This window comes from Musca autumnalis, unplaced genomic scaffold (genome assembly GCF_047663935.1).
Source record: "Musca autumnalis isolate F117 unplaced genomic scaffold, ASM4766393v1 scaffold_3, whole genome shotgun sequence".
Classification (NCBI taxonomy): Eukaryota; Metazoa; Arthropoda; class Insecta; order Diptera; family Muscidae; genus Musca; species Musca autumnalis.
Window position 1 is genome coordinate 249934382 of NW_027411866.1, and position 22462 is coordinate 249956843.

Sequence of the window (22462 nt, forward strand, 5' to 3'; positions counted from 1 at the left end):
CTGGGCAGACAATAATTTTTAGTATGGCTCGGATCTTCTTTCTTGCTATCACGCCAAAAACATCAAGCAAGTGAATATTTGCAAAATCATTAAAACATTTAAAGCTTTTTTCGTTATAAATATTAATTAAAGAAAATGTGTAAGTAAAACGAATTAATTAAACAGAAAGTTTTTAACAAAAAAGAAATTATTTTTAAAAGTGTAGATAAAAATTTACTTTGTACTTTGTCCACTCCCATAAGAAAAATGTCCTCCAGCTGCTGCTGTGTCGTCCCATATAAAAGAAATGAAAGTGAATTTTTCAAAGCTTTTTTTTTGTTGGTAATTTTTTTGCCAAGTAATTGGCAAAGATGTATGGATAGATGGAATGTTGTTGTTGTGGCTGTGAGACTAGATGTGATGATGGAAATAGCAGCAAATACTATATTTCTCCACCATTTTCTATATCCACAACTGGCTGACTCTTCGCTCTCCCTCCTACCCAGCTCGCAAGATGTTTGTTGTTCATTGTTTGTGACTACTTGCATTTTTTCCCGTTCCTTGACTTGCAGAAGAAGAAGAGGGTGTTTATGTTGTTTCTAACCACAAACAATAGTGGCAGAAAAAACATACTACCAGCTTGTTATGTTATGTTGTTGGTTGGCGCTGAAAGCGAAAACTCAAAGTAATTGAAAAGCAAAACTGCTCATTTTCGTCACAAAAGAGGAATCTATTTCCATTTATCCATCCAAACAACCAACCATTCATTCAATGTCTACAAATAGCTTGTCCAAAACAATATGCAAATATGCAAGCAAAGCACCTACTCTATACACAACAACAACAACATCTTTTCTGTGTATATTCTTCATTGTATCTATTTTATATGCCGACAGCAGCAGAGTCCATAGAGGTAGTAGCTTCTTTGTTTGAATTTGAACTAAAGTTGTTTTTGCAATTAACCTAAAGCACCGAGGAGACAAAAGAATGAAACACCGCCCGCCAGCCACCAATGATGGATATATGATGATTGGTTGTGGTGTTGGTGGTATTGTTTGTACCCACCAAAAACAATTATTGCTGTTTGTTTGCTTTGTTGATGCATGGAGTGTTGCGTTGTTGTTTAGTTGATAGGTTCAGTTATCTGGTTAATTGTGTTAATAGGTTTATGTGCAACAGCTTTGTTTTTTTGCATTTTGCAATTTATTATATTTTTTTGCGATGAAGAAGGAGGTGCTGTGTAGAGGCGCTAGTCACAAACATGTTTACCAAGATAATGGAACTGCTGTGATGAGGAAATTTAAATTTTATTTGCACAAAATGGATGACATTTTATATTTTAAGTAGATCTCATATAATTCAGAGAAGAATCCAAATTACCCTCATCGGAAATGTAGTAAAAATGGTGACAACCAGTATTAATCTCAATTCCTCGTTCAATCTATTTTCATCTTATTGGAAAATTTAGTGGTGGAAGCAACTTAGTATACGACCTCCAATTGGATTGATTTTAATGTTTAGATTTCTGTTAAGCATTCGAATCACAAAGTCTTGGAAGGTGGATTTTTTTAAGGATTTTTTTGACAACAATTAATGTGGATTTTTTTAAAGATTTCTAAGACAATAAACGTGGATTTTTTAAAGATTTTTTGGACCTACCAAAGACTACAATAAACGTGGATTTTTTAAAGATTTTTTGGACCTACCAAAGACTACAATAAACGTGGATTTTTTAAAGATTTTTTGGACCTACCAAAGACTACAATAAACGTGTATTTTTTAAAGATTTCTAAGACCTGCCAAAGACTACAATAAACGTGGATTTTTTAAAAATTTTTTGGACCTACCAAAGACTACAATAAACGTGTATTTTTTAAAGATTTCTAAGACCTGCCGAAGACTACAATAAGCGTGTTTTTTAAGATTTCTAAGACCTACCGACCGAAGACAACAATTAATGTGGATTTTTTTAAAGATTTCTAAAGGCCTGCGTACATAAGCTGCTCTGCCTGATTGCCTTGCTTTCCTGCTTCATTTTTGACATAATAAAAATAAAAGAATAAAGAAGGCCGAGGAAATTTCGAACTGGGTTGCCCTTTTCTTTTTTATTCTTTTATCAGAAGTAAGCAAGGTAAGCAGGCAAGGCAGCTTATGTACGCAGGCCTTAAGACCCGCCCAGGTCTACAATAAACGTAGTTTCTTTTAAAGATTTCTAAGACCTACGGAAGACTGCAATAAACTTGGATTTTTTAAACATTTCTATGACGTTCCGAAGACAAGAAAAAAAAACGTGGATTTTTTTTAAGATTTCTAAGACCAACCGAACATGGATGATGTGTGGGACTTCAGTGCCCTTTAGGTCATAACAGCTCAACTCGAAAGAGAATTCATTAAATAAAATCATTTTAAATGACCTTCACCTTAATAAGGCACAAATGAAACTACAGTAAATTATTGAACACATTTCTTGGACGTCCTTCGAAATCACAAAATTTTCAGACATTGAGATGAACCTACTCGATAGTCCCTATACAATTCCTATGAAATAAATTTATTTTTCTAATTGACACCTTATCAGTTATATTAACTTTCATTATATCTCTTTTTGTAAAAACGCTGTATCTTTTTTTTTTTGCTTGTTTTGTTTTTATCAGACAAAAACCCCTTTAACGACTTTTCTTTGTACATGTCAGTGTGAAAAAAATGTTTGCACTTGCATTCCGCTAACATCGTCAGCATTTGCATTTTCTTATCGTTTTGTTTATAAAATATTGTTCATCTGAAAAATAGAAACTCACACACACATGAACGAATATTTACATAATCCTAATGCACTTAAATCAAAGATTTATTGAACTCGCCGATTCATAGGTGATGTTGAAATAGATGTTTTTGCAGGATTATCCTATGGATTAAATCTGTCACTGATATAAAGATCTATTTTTCGACTGATGAGGTAATAATTTCAAACTGATTGCGTTTTGCATTGATTAAAAATCTAGAGGGACCCACACTAAGTTTCGAATTGTAAACAACTGCAATAATGTATTGCTAATGTGAGATTTTATGGATCTCGCAGTTAATGGTGTATAAAAAAAAATAATAATATTTGCTATAGTTAATGTCTAGTTTGTGATCCAAGCTGCTTGGTTTTGTCCAATGGAAAATGAAATTAATTTGTCACCCATTCACATTAATCTCATCATCAGTCTATAGCTGTCATCGTCGTCTTTGTTAAGATCTCCTCATCCCCATTGGCAGTACGACTTCAAAATTTATTCACATTTTTTCCTCCTGCAAAAATTTTTCAGTGACAAATAATTGTAGGCGTTCTCTACTTATGACCCGTAGTCTTTTGACAAATGTATTTGTTAAGGAACCCCTCGCCTCAATTGCAATAAATTCATCAATAGGCCCAAATTTTTTTTTAGCCTCTACCTCGGCCATAACACAGGAGAAATTGGACAAATGGCGTCAAGATTTCTACAATGAACCCAAAAATGTTTTGGCCCAAAATGTCTGTTCACGTTTCGATCCATTCGAAGTGTGTATATCGAGAAAATCTTTGGAAACCACCAATCATGTGTTCACCCACAAAGTAAGTTCAGCTTTTTTATCGATTCCCTTTAACCAAATTCTAATTTTTTGTTATTTTCTCCTCAGGTGGAATTGGAAGGCAAACCTGTTACCAATCAAAGAAGTTCCGGCAGATGCTGGCTATTTGCCGCCCTCAATTGTCTACGTTTGCCCATGATGAAAGAATACAATTTGGATGAATTTGAATTCTCTCAGGCTTATCTCTTCTATTGGGATAAAATTGAACGTTGCAATTATTTCCTTAATAATATTGTAAAGACATCAAAGCGTGGCGAAAAGGTTGATGGCCGATTGGTGTCATTTTTATTGAATGTAAGGCAAAAACGTACACATATCTTTCTTATATATTAATATTTTTTTTTTCTATTTTCAAGGATCCCACTTCTGATGGTGGCCAATGGGATATGTTAGTTAATTTAATAACCAAACATGGAGTTATGCCAAAGAAATGTTTCCCAGAAAGTTACAGTTGTGAATCCAGTATGCGTATGAATGGCGTTTTAAAGAGCAAAGTTGGTCCCTTATTTAAGGATATTGCTGTAATAAAAAAAATAATTCATTTTACTCTTCTCTCATAGCTACGTGAATATTCCAAAGTGCTGCGTGACCTGATGGATACTAATCCCTCCGATGAGGAAGTCAATGCTAAAATTGACGAAATGATGGGTGAAATCTACAAAGTTGTTGGCATTTGTTTGGGTATACCATCCAAAGAATTTACCTGGGAGTATTATGATAAAACCAAAAATTATCATTCCGTGGGACCCATAACACCACTGGAATTTTATGAAACCAAGGTTAAACCATTGTTCAATGTTGAGGACAAAGTATGTTGTGATAAACTTTAAATTGTAGGAAAGTGTGTTTATGATGCATTTTTGTCTATTTTTATAGGTATGTTTAGTTACCGATCCTCGTCCATCTAGCAAATACAATCAGGCCTATACTGTTGATTGTTTGGGTAATGTTGTCGATGGCCGCCCAGTTTTATACAATAATCAACCCGTTGAAGTCCTTTTACAAATGGTGGCAGCTAGCTTAAAGGCCGGTGAACCGGTGTGGTTTGGCTGCGAAGTTAGCAAACGTTTTGCTGGCAAGCAGGGCATTGAAGATTTGAATGTGTAAGTAGAAAATTGAAGACTATTGGGACCTTGCAAAGACTTCAACAGACGGATTTTTTAAGACATGTTATGAACATACAACATACCACAATAAACGTGATTTTTTTTTGAAGATTTTAGGACCAAAAAGGGCAATAAACGTACATTTTTAAAAGATTTTTAGGGCCAAAATAACCGATTTTTAGGATCCACCTAAGACCACAATAAACGTGTTTATTTTAACGTAGATTTTTTAAGATTTTTTTAGGATCCACCAAAGGCCACAATAAACGTGGATTTTTTAAAGATTTTTAGGATCCACAAAATGCCAAAATAAAAGTGGGTTTTTTTTAATATTTTTAGGACCAAAAAAAGACCACAGTAAACGTGGACTTTTTAAAGATCTTTAGGACCAAACAAAGACCACAGTAAACGTGGACTTTTTAAAGATTTTTAGGACCAAACAAAGACCACAGTAAACGTGGACTTTTAAAAGATTTTTAGGACCAAACAAAGACCACAGTAAACGTGGATTTTTTAAAGATTTTTAGGACCAACCAAAGACCACCGTAACGGTGGAGTTTTTAAAGATTTTTAGGACCAAACAAAGACCACAGTAAACGTGGACTTTTTAAAGATCTTTAGGACCAAACAAAGACCACAGTAAACGTGGACTTTTTAAAGATTTTTAGGACCAAACAAAGACCACAGTAAACGTGGACTTTTTAAAGATTTTTAGGACCAAACAAAGACCACAGTAAACGTGGACTTTTAAAAGATTTTTAGGACCAAACAAAGACCACAGTAAACGTGGACTTTTTAAAGATTTTTAGGACCAAACAAAGACCACGGTAAACGTGGACTTTTTAAAGATTTTTAGGACCAAACAAAGACCACAGTAAACGTGGACTTTTTAAAGATTTTTAGGACCAAACAAAGACCACAGTAAACGGGGACTTTTTAACGATTTTTAGGACAAAACAAAGACCACAGTAAACGTGGACTTTTTAAAGATTTGTAGGACCAAACAAAGACCACAGTAAACGTGGACTTTTTAACGATTTTTAGGACCAAACAAAGACCACAGTAAACGTGGACTTTTTAAAGATTTTTAGGACCAAACAAAGACCACAGTAAACGTGGACTTTTTAAAGATTTTTAGGACCAACCAAAGACCACCGTAACGGTGGAGTTTTTAAAGATTTTTAGGACCAAACAAAGACCACAGTAAACGTGGATTTTTTAAAGACTTTTAGGACCAAACAAAGACCACAGTAAACGTGGATTTTTTAAAGACGTTTAGGACCAAACAAAGACCACAGTAAACGTGGATTTTTTAAAGACTTTTAGGACCAAACAAAGACCATAGTAAACGTGGATTTTTTAAAGACTTTTAGGACCAAACAAAGACCACAGTAAACGTGGATTTTTTAAAGACTTTTAGGACCAAACAAAGACCACAGTAAACGTGGATTTTTTAAAGATTTTTAGGACCAAACAAAGACTATAGTAAACGTGGATTTTTTAAAGATTTTTAGGACCAAACAAAGACCACAGTAAACGTGGATTTTTTAAAGATTTTTAGGACCAAACAAAGACCATAGTAAAAGTGGATTTTTTAAAGATTTTTAGGACCAAACAAAGTCCACAATAAACGTGGATTTTTTAAAGACTTTTAGGACCAAACAAAGACCACAGTAAACGTGGATTTTTTAAAGACTTTTAGGACCAAACAAAGACCACAGTAAAGGGGGTTTTTTAAAGACTTTTAGGACCAAACAAAGACCACAGTAAACGTGGATTTTTTAAAGACTTTTAGGACCAAACAAAGACCACAGTAAACGTGGATTTTCTAAAGACTTTTAGGACCAAATTTTAACGATTTTAGGACATACCAATCCCTCAATAAACGTGGACCTTTTTAGACTTTGAGGACCCAACGAATACATCAATAAAAGTGGACATCTTATCCAAAAAAAGACCAAAATAAACGCGTAGTTTTTTTTTTTTTAAATTTGAGGACCTACAAAAGACCACAAAAAAGTGGATGTTTTTAAAGATTTTTAGGACCTGCCGAAGAATACAATAAATGTGACACTTTAAAGATTTTTAGAACCTACCGAGAACTAAAATAAACGGGGATTTTTAGGATAAAACGTGGATTTTTTAATGATTTTAGGATCCACAAAAGGTCAAAATAAGCGTGGATTTTTAAAGATTTTTTATGAACAAACGAAGACCACAATAAACGTGGATATTTGAAAGATTTTTAGGTCCAAACAAAGTTTACAATAAACGAGGATATTTTAACGATTCTTAGGACATACCGTGCGGAGTTTTTTTTCCCTCCTTGTTTTCTCCCATCGGACGCCTCCCCAGGTGGTGGATAGGGGAACGCTCATCAGATATGACGGGTATCGCAAAAATAAAATATGCGGGGCGAACCAAAAAAAAAAGGAAAAAGGCAGCGTCTGATCGAGATTCGGCGGCAGCAAGCAGCGTCTGTACTCCAGTGGAGCGGCTGAAATATAGAAGGAAACTATAAACCCATCAGAAGGCAAGGGGAAACCACTGATGTATAATCCCTTGAAAATCGTACAAAACATGAACAATACAACGCAAAACAAACGGCCCTCAGTCTCCGGCAATCAGAGGGTGCTAAGAATCCCCGGAGGTAAAACTAAACAAAAACTTGTAATTGGAACTTGGAATGTGAGAAGTCTTTACGAAAGTGGAAAACTTCATAACACAATAAGCGAGATGAACCGACTCCAAATTGATATCTTAGGTGTCAGCGAAACATGGTGGACGGAATGCGGTGATTTCAGATCAGAAAATATGACGGTCTATCATTCAGGAAACCAGGAGGGTGCTCACAGAAGAGGAGTATCTATTATTGTTAAAAATCATATAGCGGCCTGTGTCACGGGATTCGTTCCAAAGTCAGACAGGACAATGTTGTTAAAAATAAGCGGAAAACCGCTAAATTTTAATATCATACAAGTCTATGCTCCCACTGGAGATGCAAATTTGAATGAAGTCGAAGAATTTTATAATGATATTGCGCAGTTACTAAAGATGACAAAAAAACACGAAATAACAATAATACAAGGCGACTTTAATGCCAAGGTCGGAAACCAAGAAGTTGAAAATATTACGGGAAAATATGGCCTAGGCGAACGAAATGATAGAGGAGACAGACTAGTGCAATTTTGTCAGGAATATTGTATGAAAGTGACCAATACGTGTTTTCCCCTACATCCCAGACGGTTATACACATGGAAATCCCCACAGGACAATGAAAACCAAATTGTGAGAAACCAAATAGACTACATAATAATAAATAAAAGATATTTCTCCAGTGTTACAAAATGTTCGACCTACCCAGGAGCAGATGTGCCATCGGATCACAACTTACTCGTGGCAAATATACGAATTAAGCTCGCATCAAATCGGACAAAACAGCCCCAAAATAAAATGAATATTGAAAAACTTAAAGACTCGGCAACTAAACATGAGCTGCAAAACAATATAAATGGACAACTACAACAGTTGAATGAAGAAAATATGCACGAATTGTGGAACAAGTTGAAAGATGTTATAAACACGACTGCAAAGAACACTCTGGGAAAGCGAACATCATCAAGAACAGAAGAATGGATTACCGACGAGATTCGAGAACTTTGGAATGAGCGAAGCAAATACAGAAATAAAAACTATGAAAAATACTGGGAGATAAATAAGGAGATACGATCTGCGACCCGAACAGCCAAAAATGCGAATTTGAATGCCAAATGCCAGGAAATTGAATTTCTACAAAGTATACACGATGATTTTAACCTCCACAAGAAGCTAAAGGAAGCCGCCGGAGTATATGGAAAGAAAATAACCAATCCAGTCCTAATTAACAAAAACAATGAAGCTGTATTTGACTTGGAGGGAAGGAAGCATATATGGGAGGAATATATTACCAATCTTTTTACTGATAGCGAACGATCATCTTATGAGGATGATTCGGAAATTCCAAGAAGAGGGACGCCTATAACGCAGAGCGAAGTAGAACGCGCTATAAAATCATTGAAAGACAGAAAGGCAACAGGACCGGACGAAATCCCATCAGAATTACTGAAACTTATTGATTCCAGCAATATACACCTACTAGTCAACCTTTTTAATTACATATACAACACTGGAAACTATCCACAAGAATGGCTAAAATCAACCTTCATCGCAATACCCAAGAAAAATAATGCAAAACAATGCAGTGACTTCAGACTCATTAGCTTAATGAGTCATGCCTTGAAGATATTTCTAAAGATTATTCATAGTAGAATATACAAAATATGTGAAGCACACATGGGAAATACCCAATTTGGGTTTAAAGAAGGAATGGGTACAAGAGAAGCACTATATTGCATCCAAATTATAACACAAAAATGTAGGGATGCCCAGAAGGATGTATTCATGTGTTTTATTGACTACGAGAAAGCTTTCGATACCGTCAAACACGATAAATTAATGGAAATATTACATGATATAGGAATGCAAGACAATGAACTTATGTGCATAAAAAGTCTCTATTGGAATCAGTCGGCAAGAATTGAAGTGGAGAACCAACAAAAGAAATTGGCATCTCAAGGGGTGTTAGACAGGGCTGTCTTCTATCTCCCTTATTGTTTAATGTATATTCGGAGAAAATATTCCAAGAAACGCTAGAAGGAGAAAACGTCGGAATAAAAATTCATGGGAAAATAATTAATAACATAAGGTATGCGGACGATGCCACGTTACTGGCTGGAAGTATATCCGGTCTCCAGAAACTTGTGGAGAAACTTGCACGTGTAAGTGAGAAATATGGCCTTAAAATAAACATGAAGAAGACGAAATATATGGTCATAAGCAGAAAAAATCCCCATGCAGATGTGACCTTAAAAGTTCAAGGTACAGAAATTGAAAGAGTGCGATCTTTTAAATATCTAGGGATACTAATAAACGACCAATGGGATCCCTCGAAAGAGATTAAAAGTCGTATAGAGATGGCGCGAGATGCTTTTTGTAAATACAACAAACTTATGAAAAGCCATGACATAAACGTAACAACGAAAGTACGTTTTATAAAATGCTATATTTGGTCGGTGCTGCTATATGGAACAGAAGTTTGGACGCTCAAATCCTCTGATGAAAGAAAATTGGAAGCCTTCGAAATGTGGATTTACCGGCGAGTACTGAAAATACCATGGACTGCGAAAATTTCTAATGACGAAGTACTAAGAAGGATGAATGTAAGCCGGCAGTTAATAACAACAATAAAAAGTCGCAAAATAGCATATCTTGGACACGTATTAAGGAACAATAAATACAACATTTTACAAGCAATTTTAAAAGGAAAAATTGATGGAAGGCGTGCTAGAGGAAGAAAAGAAACATCTTGGCTCAAAAACATCATGGACTGGACAGGTTATACCGACGAAACTGATCTGCTGAATGCTGCAAGACACAGAGAGCTGACAACCACTATACTATAACATAAATACAATGCGATAAATATTAAAAAACAAAATGAATTGTACGATCACTTATATCCGGATAACGGATGAGTAAATAAAGAAGAAGGACATACCAAACCCTCAATAAACGTTGGTTTTTTTAGACCTCAGTAAAAGTGGACATCTGAACCAAAAAAGACCACAATAAACGTGAAGTTTTTTTTTTTAATTTTGAGGACCTACCAAAGACCACAAAAAAGTGGATTTTTTAAAGATTTTTAGGACCTGCCGAAGTCTACAATAAATGTGGCATTTTAAAGATCTTTAGAACCTACCTAAGAGTACAATAAACTTTGATTTTTAAAATATGTTGGATTTGTAATATGTTCGTTCAATCACATTCACCTTTATCTCGTTTTTTCTATCTTACAGCCACGATTTCAAACTGGTGTTTGACATTGACATTCAGAAAACTCTGACCAAAGCTGATCGTCTAATCTATGGTGAATCTGCCATGACTCATGCCATGGTATTTACTGCAGTTTCCTTGGATGTATGTTCAAGATTCTTTCAACACTATCTCAATATAACTAAATATCTCTTTTTTCCACAGGAAAATGGCGAAGTCAAAAAATTGCGCGTTGAAAACTCTTGGGGTGAAGATCGAGGAGAAAAGGGCTACCTCGTCATGTCTGCCGATTGGTTTAAAGAATTCGGTTTTGAGGTTGTGGTCGATAAGAAATATGTGCCTGCCGATATCCTAAGTGTGTTCGATCAGGATCCTATAGTTTTACCCGCCTGGGATCCAATGGGAACATTGGCCCAGTAAAATGTTACCTTTTTGTATACATATAAACAAACAAATATTTAAACACCTTAATTAATGTCTAAAATTGATGGCGGAACAAAACAAACCAACATCATCAATAACAACAAAACAATCCCAAACATGCTTTCTACTATATAAAACAAGGTTTTCTGTCACTATATAAACAAACAAAAAAATTGGCCTTTTATTCAAAGGCAATCACCCCATATCCGACCTTATCTATGCATCACAATATGAAATGAAATATATATAAATATGTATATGCAGTTCACCAGCAACATCTCTACTACATATATAATCTTATACATTTTTATAAAAATACATAAATAGCTACTTAATTTCGTTGTGATTTTTCTTGTTTTTAAAAGGCAGCAGGATCTTTCGTGGAAGAAATCCTTTCATAAGTCCAAGGAAAGAACATTAACATGAAGTACTTACCTCCTCCTTTAGGTTGCCTTGTTTGGTCATGACAGTAACAACAAAATTTGTCTTTTTAATATACAGGAGATCTTGTAAAGTTCTTCCATATATAGATGAATTTCTACTTTTACGTGGCAAGCTGTGAACGGCTCTCATAGAATGGGGCACTTGCCTATTTGATTCCATTTTCAAGTAAAAAAATAGAAAAGCTTGAATATTCTTGTATACATTTCTTATATTACAGATATGGGAACAAGACAGATATGCACACACCCGATTTTTTTGAAATTTTTACCACAGGTAGGTCTCGTTGCCCTGATCACAAAAATATATATATCGTCTAGATGTAGTCCATACTTCCCGAGATATAGGCCATTAAAGTTCCAAATTTTCTTTTAAATAATAATTTTCTTCTGCAATAGCCGGCCTTCGGCCGGGGATTTAAGACTTTCTCCTATGGACAGGGGCAAATCTAGGGAACGGGAACAAAAATTTATTTTAAATTATAAATGTTTCTCTTATTAGCCGGCCTTCGGCCGGGGATTCAAGACTTTCTGCTATGGACAAGTACAAGTCTCGGGAACGGGCACAACATTTTCTTTTAAATTAATTTTTTTTCTAAATAGCCGTCCTTCGGCCGGGAACTTAATACTTTCACCTATGGACAAGTGCAAATCTGGGGAATGGAAACAAAACTTTATTTTATATTTGCTCTGTTCCAGAACCTGCAAGAAGCTACTAATTTTTACTACGATAACATTTTTTCCTTTATGTTATCGATAAAAATAGCTAATTAGCCGGCCTACGGCTACATATTTTTGGAACTTTAAAGGCCTATATCTCGGGAAGTATGGACTACATCTAGACGATATATATATTTTTGTGGTCAGGGCAACGAGTCCTACCTGTGGTAAAAATCGGGCGTGCGCGTGTAAACCCGTCTTAAGCCCAGACATGTGATTCTTCAAGGATCTTCCAAATGCTTAAAATTTCCTTGTTCCGTGCTGCTTTGCTTCTTTTTGGTCGTGGCAGTTACACAAACAAATTTAAATAGCCTTTTCTCATTTTTTCGGTTATTTTTTGTATTTAATATCGATAACTAGTTTCACTTATTCGATGAGTAAAAAGTTGGCAACGCAACACTCTTAGTAATACCATGCTACCATCCCACTTTGCATATCACGCAAATAAGAAGAAAATCAAAATATTGCAGAATGAAAGGTGCAAAGATTGCAAATAATTTTTAACGTAAACCAATTAAAAAATGAAACTATTTATATGTGTAAGTGATTACTGGCAAAAGAGAGATTATTATCAATTAGAACCCGAAGAGAACAACAACAAGTCGTCATATGATATAAAAACTATAACTAAAAATGACGTTAGGAACACCATCACATCTGCCGGAGAACAACATCCAAGTAGGACAATAAGAAGAACTGTAATCTGTATAGATGGCATAACATTCTATTATTTGCTCAAAGAATTACTTGGATTTAAAGAATACCGTGGAATATTATGTACACATCCGGCCTTAAAAGATACTCAATTACTGTGGTTACAAATCATACCACCAGCTAAGGAGATTATTGATTATAGGTGGTAAGTACATAATACAAATTGTTTTTACAATGACAAAATATGATTCCTCTTTTCTTACAAGGAATCGCATGCTGGCACGCAAGTTATGGGAGAAAATTGAGACAGACTATCTAATGTCGTGGCTTTCCACACTGGGAGGTGGTTATTCAGCATTAGGTGAACAATTTTCAGAATTTGTAAGCAAGTAATGCACTTCAAGTAAATTTTCTACATTACAACAGCTATTTATTCTTACAGGCCCAAGTAGCTGGTAAAATCTCCATGAAACAATTGCGCATTGGTATCCAATTGGGCGATCCATTCCTGCAATCACGTTGTTTACTTTATTACAGTATATCTATGATACAAATTGGTCGTTTAAGGACTGCCAAGTATATAATACGTTCCCAGTATGCCTTCGCTCGTGCCCATCAGGAAGTGGATAGTCGTTTGGTTAAAATGTGTAAAGGCATTTGGTTGAGATTACAGTATGAATATGGTCAGCGACTGAAGAAAAAAGGAAAGGTAATAGCTTTAATGTGAGGAGTGTGTATTTTTTGCTGGAAACAAAACATGTATAGTAAAAGACTTGAGACTATTATCTTAATTCTACATTATACCAGTTAACGTTAAATGCTAACGGCTAAAACTCAGGGCTGTTAAATGATTGATTACTTTTTGTTTATGTATCATTTCCACCCTAAAGTCATTAGACATCAACTAAAATATATTCTTATGGAAAATTAAATTCAATCTTTAAATAGCCTATGGGTCAATAGATCCATTTTCAGTTGGTAATGGGTTGTTTTTCTTTTAAAATGAGGAAGGGAATATGCAAACAGCACTTCATTTTGCAATATTTTTATTTGCTTCTTACTTAAAACATAGGCAAAGTGGGATGATGACAGCTGCTTGTGAAAATTAGTTTGCGTTGCCAACCATATAAACAAAGTTTTTTCTGCCGAATACAAAAATTTTGTTATCGTTATCGAAACTAAGCAAAACGAATAATTAACGGTAATGTATTGTTCTCATTCTCTATTCGTGGTTAATAAATTTTGATTTAGAAAATGGATCACATATAAAGTCTGTTCCTTTACTCTTTAAAATGGTAGAAGTGGAGAAAACGGCAAAGTATGTCAGCTGATTGTAAGTAAGGGTACGCTTTTCGAGTAAAAACTGGGAGATTGCGTACCGTAAAGGAACAGATATTATATATGCTCATTTCCAGAACCTGCAAGAAGCTACTACTTTTTACTACTATAAAAATTTTTCCTATATGTTATCGAAAAAATAGTAAAAATTAGCTTCGTTCCCGTACTTTTTAATGGTAAAACTCGTAAAAGAGAGAACTGCAAAAAAACTTGTTCTCACACACAAGTTTTTTGAAATAGTTCGGGAACGGAAAAATGGAAAATACGTCAAAAAACTGGAACAAATGTCAAAGTCGGTGTATCAACCAATCAGACGACGGCAACCATGTTACTATTTTTTTACTAGCCCAAATTTGTCGTGTAAAATGTTTTTAAAGAGAGCGTCATTCAGCGCCATTTTTGTTTAAAGAGAAGTGAACATTTTACGACTTTTTTTGTGTACGGGAACGCTTTTTCGATTAAAATGTGTAAAAGTCGTAAAAATTGTAAAAACTTTTTAGTTCTGGAACACAGCTATTATTAGATTCTTAAAGTAATGGAACAGACCAATAATTAGATGGAAGACATTCCGTTTATGGAAATTTTAGTGGTTGTATTTTTGGGGTAACGCGAAACGCCAAACAGTCCAATTATGAACATCATATCACCGTGAGTTATCTTGTTCTCGCTTTCTCCTTTATTATGGCACAAGGACATTTAAAAAAAAAAAAGACAAACCCAAATATTTTGTATTTGTAATTTTTGCTCGGTTCTAGAACCAGCAAGAAGCTACTAATTTTTACTAAGATAACAATTTCTCTGTTCCAGAACGTGCAAGAAGCTACTATTTTTTACTGCGATAACATTTTTTCAATTTTGGTTTTTTTAATTTTGGTTTTTTTATTCGACCTTTATAATTGTTTGAAATGAAATAAATTGATCAAGCTCGAGGTCTAGATTTGATATAATATTTTTATTTTATCGATATTTCGCAATTACATTGAATTGCATCATCAGGATTATCTATAATAAACATTTTGATACACAATAATATATTATCACAGAGGTATAAGTAAAAACCAAAAAACAAACAACGTACCAGTTTCGCATAAATACGTAAAAAAACTAACAAAAAATATTCACTTAAAACTAGAGTAGCATCACTACTATCGTCATCGGCTGTAAATATTGCACTGTTGGTTTCTTTGATATTGCGATCTCTGTATATTCTTTGTTTTGTTGATTATTCCTCTGTAGCTTAAAGCGCTATTGTCGATGTCGGTCTTAAAATTCATGCGCTTTGTTGTTGGCACATTGAGTATGTGGAGCATCTCCATCGTGTAACGTTTAGTGTGGTGTTGGGGAGCGAAACTCACCACACTAAACGTTACACGATGGAGATGCTCCACATACTCAATGTGCCAACAACAAAGCGCATGAATTTTAAGACCGACATCGACAATAGCGCTTTAAGCTACAGAGGAATAATCAACAAAACAAAGAATATACAGAGATCGCAATATCAAAGAAACCAACAGTGCAATATTTACAGCCGATGACGATAGTAGTGATGCTACTCTAGTTTTAAGTGAATATTTTTTGTTAGTTTTTTTTTACGTATTTATGCGAAACTGGTACGTTGTTTGTTTTTTGGTTTTTACTTATACCTCTGTGATAATATATTATTGTGTATCAAAATGTTTATTATAGATAATCCTGATGATGCAATTCAATGTAATTGCGAAATATCGATAAAATAAAAATATTATATCAAATCTAGACCTCGAGCTTGATCAATTTATTTCATTTCTAACATTTTTTCCTTTATGTTATCGAAAAAATAGTAAAAATTAGTAGATTCTTGCAGTACTGGAACAGATTTATTGCATTTCTGGAACAAACCAATTAATTAATTGTGATTATTTGTATAACTTGATAGTAACAAATAGAAAATGCCTGTTCCAGAACCTGCAAGAAGCTACTATTTTTACTACGATAACAATTTTTCACATTTGCTCTGTTCCAGAACCTGCAAGAAGCTACTATTTTTTACTACGATTACAATTTTTCCTTTATGTTATCGAAAAAAATAGTGAAAATTAGTAGATTCTTGCAGTTCTGGAACAGAGCATTTATTTTAAGTTTCTTTGAACTTTTTGAATCTTTTGGTCTTTTCCAGAACTGCAAGAATCTACTTATTTCTACTATTTTTTCCGATAACATAAACGAAAAAATTTTATCGTAGTAAAAAATAATAGCTTCTTTCAGGTTCTGGAACAGACCATTTATATATAATTTTTTAAGACCTCGTCTTATCTGGCTATTGGGTATACATTTATCAATGAAAAATGGTCTGTTCCAGAATTGCAAGAATCTACAAATTTTTACTATTTTTTCCGATAACATCTTATTATTGCTCTGTTCCAGAACCTGCAAGAATCTACTATTTTTTACTACGATAACATTTTTTCCTTTATGTTATCGGAAAAAATAGTAAAAATTAGTAGATTCTTGCAGTTCTGGAACAGACCATATATGTGAAGCGATGACATTTGCATTCACAGATGGTTTTGAAGATGGAGGAGGGTTAGCAGCTCCGAACTTTCGTAGGAGACTCCAAGCTTTGAGACTGCAGTGATTGAAGTTCATACTGTTGACGGTGTTGACCCACTCTGATTTTCTAGCTTCGTCAAGGCTTTTTATTAACTCATTTGCAACTTCTGGGCTTTGTGTGGAACGGAACTCTGCCAGAAGACGTTAGCTTTCTTCGTTCCAGCAAGGCATGCAATCTATTCGGTAACCCCGGGGGATACACTTCTTTGCTGTTGCGATGATAAGTCCGGTGAGTCGATTGAAATTCTTTGCCGCTGGGGGGATGAATCTGATGTCGCAATCAAGTTTTGTTGTGAATTTCGACCAGTCGGCTTTCCTGAAGTTCCATCTTGGCTTTGGGTTGGACCGTATGGCTGGTATTGTAACACCGATATCTAGTATATCTGGCCGTTGTTAGGTTTGTGGAAAGTTGGGGAGTATATATCTTGATGCATGGAGCGGTGTGCCGTTAACGCAGGATACAAAACATATGTCAGGATTTTAATTGCGGATCCATCTCACAGAGAGAAAACTACCGGGATCTTTTGCGTCGAATAGCAGGTGCAAATCGTTTATTTCGGCCCATTGGGATAGTTGTTCAACATTTTCGTCTTCGTTGGCGTACCTCCAGAGGCTATGGTGGCTGTTACAAACTCCACAATAAATAGCAAGGTGGGGATAAGTGGGAAGTACATTTTCAGACCAAAATGTAGCAGGAGGTTTGTATATATTAATGATATGCAAACCTTTAATTCGTGTTGTGATTAGGGATATATCACCTTAGTCTGTACATTGGAAAACCTCGGCGCCGCTTATATTGTTTTGAATGTACGTCGCGATACCGTATTTTGAGTGGTTGACGACTGCTAAAAGTTTATAGCAGGGGATGTGGCCTCTGTTATCTAATATTTGATGGGATGATGCGTAGCAATAGTGCTGTCAACTTTTGTAAAAAAAAATTCATTCAAAATTTTGCGTTTAAATTTTACCAATTTTTGTCGCTATCTCAAAAAATAAGTTAGAGAATCTCACAACTGAGCTCCCTTATAAACTTGTTGATCAAATCAAGCCGAATCATTGGACATCTTACACGGTGTTGTTTATGCTAGGGAAGTTTTTATCCTCTTTTTTCCACATCATGCATTCTCACCAATCATAAAAACCATTTTTTTATCATTACCAAAAACATAATTCAGAAAAAAAAAAATAATAAATAAATATGATTCAAAGTAACCAAAGGTATTTTCTTTCATCTTCCATGGACTCCAACCAAACCGATTTAATACATTGGAAACCCTGCAAAATTGTTAAATTTTTTATCACAGTGTAATATATGTCCCGGGCCACACTACAGTAATTTCACTGAAATTTTGATATGAAATTATGCGTCTCTAGATCGACGTCCATAGTAAAGTAAAATCATAAAATTGCTGTAGTGGGGAATTCGATTTAAGAACACCTAATTTCATGAAATTTTTTGATGACGCTAGTGTGGACCGGGACTAACCGAATATAATTTTATCTCAAAGCTTTGGAAATACTGTGCAAAGTTATGAAAAATAAATGCTTTCATTGTTACAGTTAATTTTATCTTATCAAACTTTTGGTTGGTACATTCCACAATTTCTTTAAATTTTATATTGATTGCAAAGGCCACAATTGATTAGAGGAGGTTACCTGTAACTTCATAATTTATGCGTTCGTATTGAAACTTTACGCGTTCTCATCAAATTTCGTATGATTAATCATCATTTTATTTAAAGTTACTTTAAAAAGATATTGAACGAATTGTGACAAATAAAAACATCCGCAATTCCCGACCTACCACTTGCCAAACAATGACAAACTTTTCATATATTGAATGACAGGTGGATATGACTAATAAACGTAAAATTAGTAGTATTTAATGATTACAGGTAAGCAATAAAATTCGACTGTGGATGAAAATAAAGACCTTAAGGCCTGCGTACATAAGCTGCTCTGCCTGATTGCCTTGCTTTCCTGCTTCATTTTTGACATAATAAAAATAAAAGAATAAAGAATGCCGAGGAAATTTCGAACTGGGTTGCCCTTTTCTTTTTTATTCTTTTATCAGAAGTAAACAAGGTAAGCAGGCAAGGCAGCTTATGTACGCAGGCCTTTATTGTTACATATTTGTAAATTGCGTTTAATTGTTATTTCTAGAGTTGGGTAATCTAGTTCCTAGTTCCCTGTACTAGTTCCAAAACGTATGAGTAACATCATGAAATATAACGTGTGATATTATGTATACGCAGTTTGTTCAAAGAAACAATGTGGGCCATTGGAACTGCGAAGTGAACTAGATAGTTCCATATAGTTCCTTTGGCACAACTCTAGTTATTTCCGAATACCACCGTTGTACGACACAAACAATTTTTGTTGTTGTTTCAAATAAGACATAAGTTAATCTGAACTGAATATAATGTTTCACTTAGAACAAGAACACAATAACATCTTTATAACGTATGCATGTGTATGTATATGATTTATGGAATTCTATGATTAAAAACCTTGCAATCAAAAACTATCGCGGAATTGACGTAGGCGTGTCGCTCAGGGCGCTGTCAACCTGAAGTGACCTCCGGCCGGCGTGTCGTCTTGGAAGTCACTCCAGCGACACTTCGAGAAGATCATTTCCGCGATAGTTCTTAGAATTACAAAAAATATTTTTTTTTTTCAATTTATTTTTGTTTTAATTTTTTTATTTTTATTTTTTAATTTTTATTTAATTTTTATTTTTTTAAAGTACGCTCTTTTATAGAAATTATTCTTTGGAATTTCCGCCTACATTAATTTTGTCATTTTAAAAATGTGATAGTTTTTGCCTGACTTTGGACACTGCACCATCGTCTCATATAATCATCAGAAATTTTCTTTATTTGTTCAAATGGTTTGAATCATTCAATAAATGTAAACAATCGCCTTGGAAGTCACTCAGAAGTGTCGGCATGCGCCATAAAAGGTAATCACAATAAGGCTATAGAAATTGTTTGTGTAATTCATCAATGATCTTCCTTGGGGTGTTTCCGAAGTGACTTCCTAGGCGAGGGAGTGAGAAACTCACTTCCATATGCTGGCAGGGTATTGTACGTATGTATCTATCAGTGTTCGAAAATAAACACTATGGTATCGTACCGTACCGTTCCGAACCGTACCAAGGTGGATAGGTACACAACGATAGTGTACCGCTCCGGAACACAAACACTAAAAAAATATTTTAGTGATACTGTACCGGAACACAACGATAATCGTAGTGTACCACGTGCCGGAACACTAAAAATCGTAGTGTTCCGACTGCGGAGCACTAAAAATTTTAGTTTTCCGACTGCCGGAGCACTAAAAATCGTAGTGTTCCGACTGCGGAGCACTAAAAATGTTAGTATTCCGACTGCCGGATCACTAAAAATCATAGTGCACCACGTGTTGGAACACTAAAAAATAATAAAGGTATATAATAATAAAGGCAGTATATACGTATCAGAACACCAATACCTAGTGTCATAAAGATGTACATATTCGTATAAAAATTGTCTTCTTGATCTTCATGAATTACATAATTTTTTTTAATGTGAACAAAAAAAAAATAAGGAACGGAAAATATTGATAACAACACAATGTTTGCGGAAATTGTACCTGTAACTTTTTGTATCAAAAACAAAATTCCTCAGTGAATGGAGTTGAAGAAAGTATGTGGATTTTCCCAAGTAGACTTGTACGTTTGAAGTCACTTATTATTTTGGGGAAATTGTACCTGTTGATATTTGTCCAACAAACAATATCACTTAATGAGAATGAGCTGATTTTCCGCAAGTAAGATTGTAGATTTAAAGTCAACTTTATGATTTCGGGAATAATACAACCACACACACTTATTATTTTGGGGAAATTGTACATGTTGCCACTTGTACAAGAAACAATAATCATCAATTAATGATGATGACTTTTTTCTAATTTTCTACTAAAGCTCTCAACATTTGTAACTAATTTAAAACACGTGAATTTTATTTATTAATTTTTATTTTTAATTTTTACTCGACCCACAACCCATAAAATATTTAATTGTCCTCAGAAATTATAATTAACAGCGTTCCGATTTTTAGAGATCCGGCAGTCGGAACACTACGATTTTCAGTGATCCGGCAGTCGGACACTACTATTTTTATTGTTCCATTGTTTCGATTTTTAGAGATCCGGCAGTCGGAACACTAAAATTTTTAGTGATCCGACAGTCGGAACACTACGATTTTTAGTGCCCCGCAGCCGAACACTACGATTTTTATTGATCCATTGCCCACGTGTTCTATTAAATTTTATTTTTTTAATTTGTATTTATTAAAAAAATTATAAAATATTTAATTTTCCTCACTAATCATAATAAACTCATGTATCCACTGCCAGAACACTACAATATTTAGTGCGCCATTGTACAACAACCGAATCAATGTTTTTCATGTTTTCTACTTAAGTTCCCAACGTTATTAATTAATATGTATACATACATGGGTTAAAGAGGTGTATCTGAGTTTTTATGTCTTAATTTGTACTTATCTCAAAAATTATAAATATTTAATTTTCCTCGCCAATCATAATAAACTCGTGTGTGGTACATTATCATTACGTTATTTTTTAGTGTTCCGACATGTGGTACACAACGATTTTTTAGTGCTCCGACTGCGGAACACTACGATTTTTAGTGTTCCGACTGCGGAGCACTACAATTTTTAGTGTTCCGACTGCGGTACCCAACGTTTTTAGTGTACTAAAATGTGGTGCACTACGTTTATCGTTGTGCTCCGGAACAGTATCACTAAAATATTTTTTAGTGTTTGTGTTCCGGAACACTAACGCTAAAAATATTTTAGTGATACTGTTCTCGGAGCGGTACACTATGTTAGTGTACTGTTTATTTTCGAACTCTGGTATCTATATATAATTCTTTCTTATGCTGTCACAAATACCTTTTGCAAATATTAGTAGTCTAAATATGCGATAAGCATGCTTTAGTGTTCTAAACATTTCTATGTTTTCGAGATCATTTATTGAGGTTTATAGAATTCACAAAAAAAATCTGAATGCGTCCGCCTAATTGGAAAACAATGAATTTTCTGCATAATCTATTATTTGTCATTCTTTGTGATCACACCAGCATAAATAATTTCAGTGTGCCACAACAGTGTTTTCCATGGTAATCTAGAAGGTAATGTGAAAAACAAGGCCTGAGTGTATTTGTTTATTCTGTCAGAATTACTTTAAATAAATATACAACTGGTTGTACTGGTTATTTGACTTCTTGGATCATTAACTAAAAACGCGAAAAATGTATGGGAGGCCAAGTTTTCTTTACAGAGCAAAGTAGCAAAAGAGAGAACTGACTGACGTTTTGTGTTAACAGAGGACTTCCAGCAACAATTGGTACACATTTTTACAAATTTTAGGGTAACCAGACAGACCTATTACAAGGTAGGCCACATCAAACAGCTTTTGCTCTGTTCCAGAACCTGCAAGAAGTTACTACTTTTTACTACGATAACATTTTTTCCTTTATGTTATCGAAAGAAATAGTAAAAATTAGTAGATTCTTGCAGTACTGGAACAGACCATTTAAACCAGTTACATACTTGCTCTGTTCCAGAACCTGCAAGAAGCTACTATTTTTTACTACGATAAAAAATTTTCCTTTATGTTATCGAAAAAATAGTACAAATTAGTAGATTCTTGCAGTAC

At 34.5% G+C, this 22462-nt stretch overlaps 3 protein-coding genes across 3 annotated transcripts in view; 2 read left to right on the top strand and 1 right to left on the bottom strand.

The window, feature by feature from the left end:
* The window catches only part of Decay (Death executioner caspase related to Apopain/Yama), a 60917-nt gene extending 49339 nt beyond the window's left edge, over positions 1-11578 (bottom strand). The window contains exon 1 of the mRNA XM_073977776.1: positions 11430-11578. The gene's annotated coding sequence lies outside the window, so the exon portion shown is untranslated. The remainder of the gene's footprint in view (positions 1-11429) is intronic.
* LOC141399286 (bleomycin hydrolase) lies at positions 3-11329 on the top strand. Its single transcript, XM_073977771.1, has 8 exons — positions 3-139; positions 3411-3577; positions 3643-3888; positions 3951-4088; positions 4155-4403; positions 4471-4697; positions 10595-10715; positions 10776-11329. The coding sequence occupies exons 1-8, from the start codon at positions 136-138 to the stop codon at positions 10989-10991; spliced, it is 1368 nt and encodes a 455-aa protein (XP_073833872.1). The 5' UTR covers positions 3-135; the 3' UTR covers positions 10992-11329.
* Positions 11579-12599: 1021 nt separating the features above from the next.
* On the top strand, positions 12600-13740 carry LOC141399290 (uncharacterized protein F58A4.6). The gene is made up of 3 exons (XM_073977777.1): positions 12600-13013; positions 13075-13189; positions 13251-13740. The coding sequence occupies exons 1-3, from the start codon at positions 12676-12678 to the stop codon at positions 13533-13535; spliced, it is 738 nt and encodes a 245-aa protein (XP_073833878.1). The 5' UTR covers positions 12600-12675; the 3' UTR covers positions 13536-13740.
* Positions 13741-22462: the final 8722 nt, after the last annotated feature.

Coding starts and splice junctions, on each gene's coding strand:
- LOC141399286 (XM_073977771.1), top strand. Junction 3,578..3,642: donor ATCATGTGTTCACCCACAAA/GTAAGTTCAGCT, acceptor TTTTCTCCTCAG/GTGGAATTGGAAGGCAAACC. Junction 4,698..10,594: donor GGCATTGAAGATTTGAATGT/GTAAGTAGAAAA, acceptor TCTATCTTACAG/CCACGATTTCAAACTGGTGT.
- LOC141399290 (XM_073977777.1), top strand. CDS start 12,676: ATGAAACTATTTATATGTGTAAGTGATTACTGGCAAAAGAGAGATTAT. Junction 13,014..13,074: donor GAGATTATTGATTATAGGTG/GTAAGTACATAA, acceptor TTTTCTTACAAG/GAATCGCATGCTGGCACGCA. Junction 13,190..13,250: donor GTGAACAATTTTCAGAATTT/GTAAGCAAGTAA, acceptor TTATTCTTACAG/GCCCAAGTAGCTGGTAAAAT.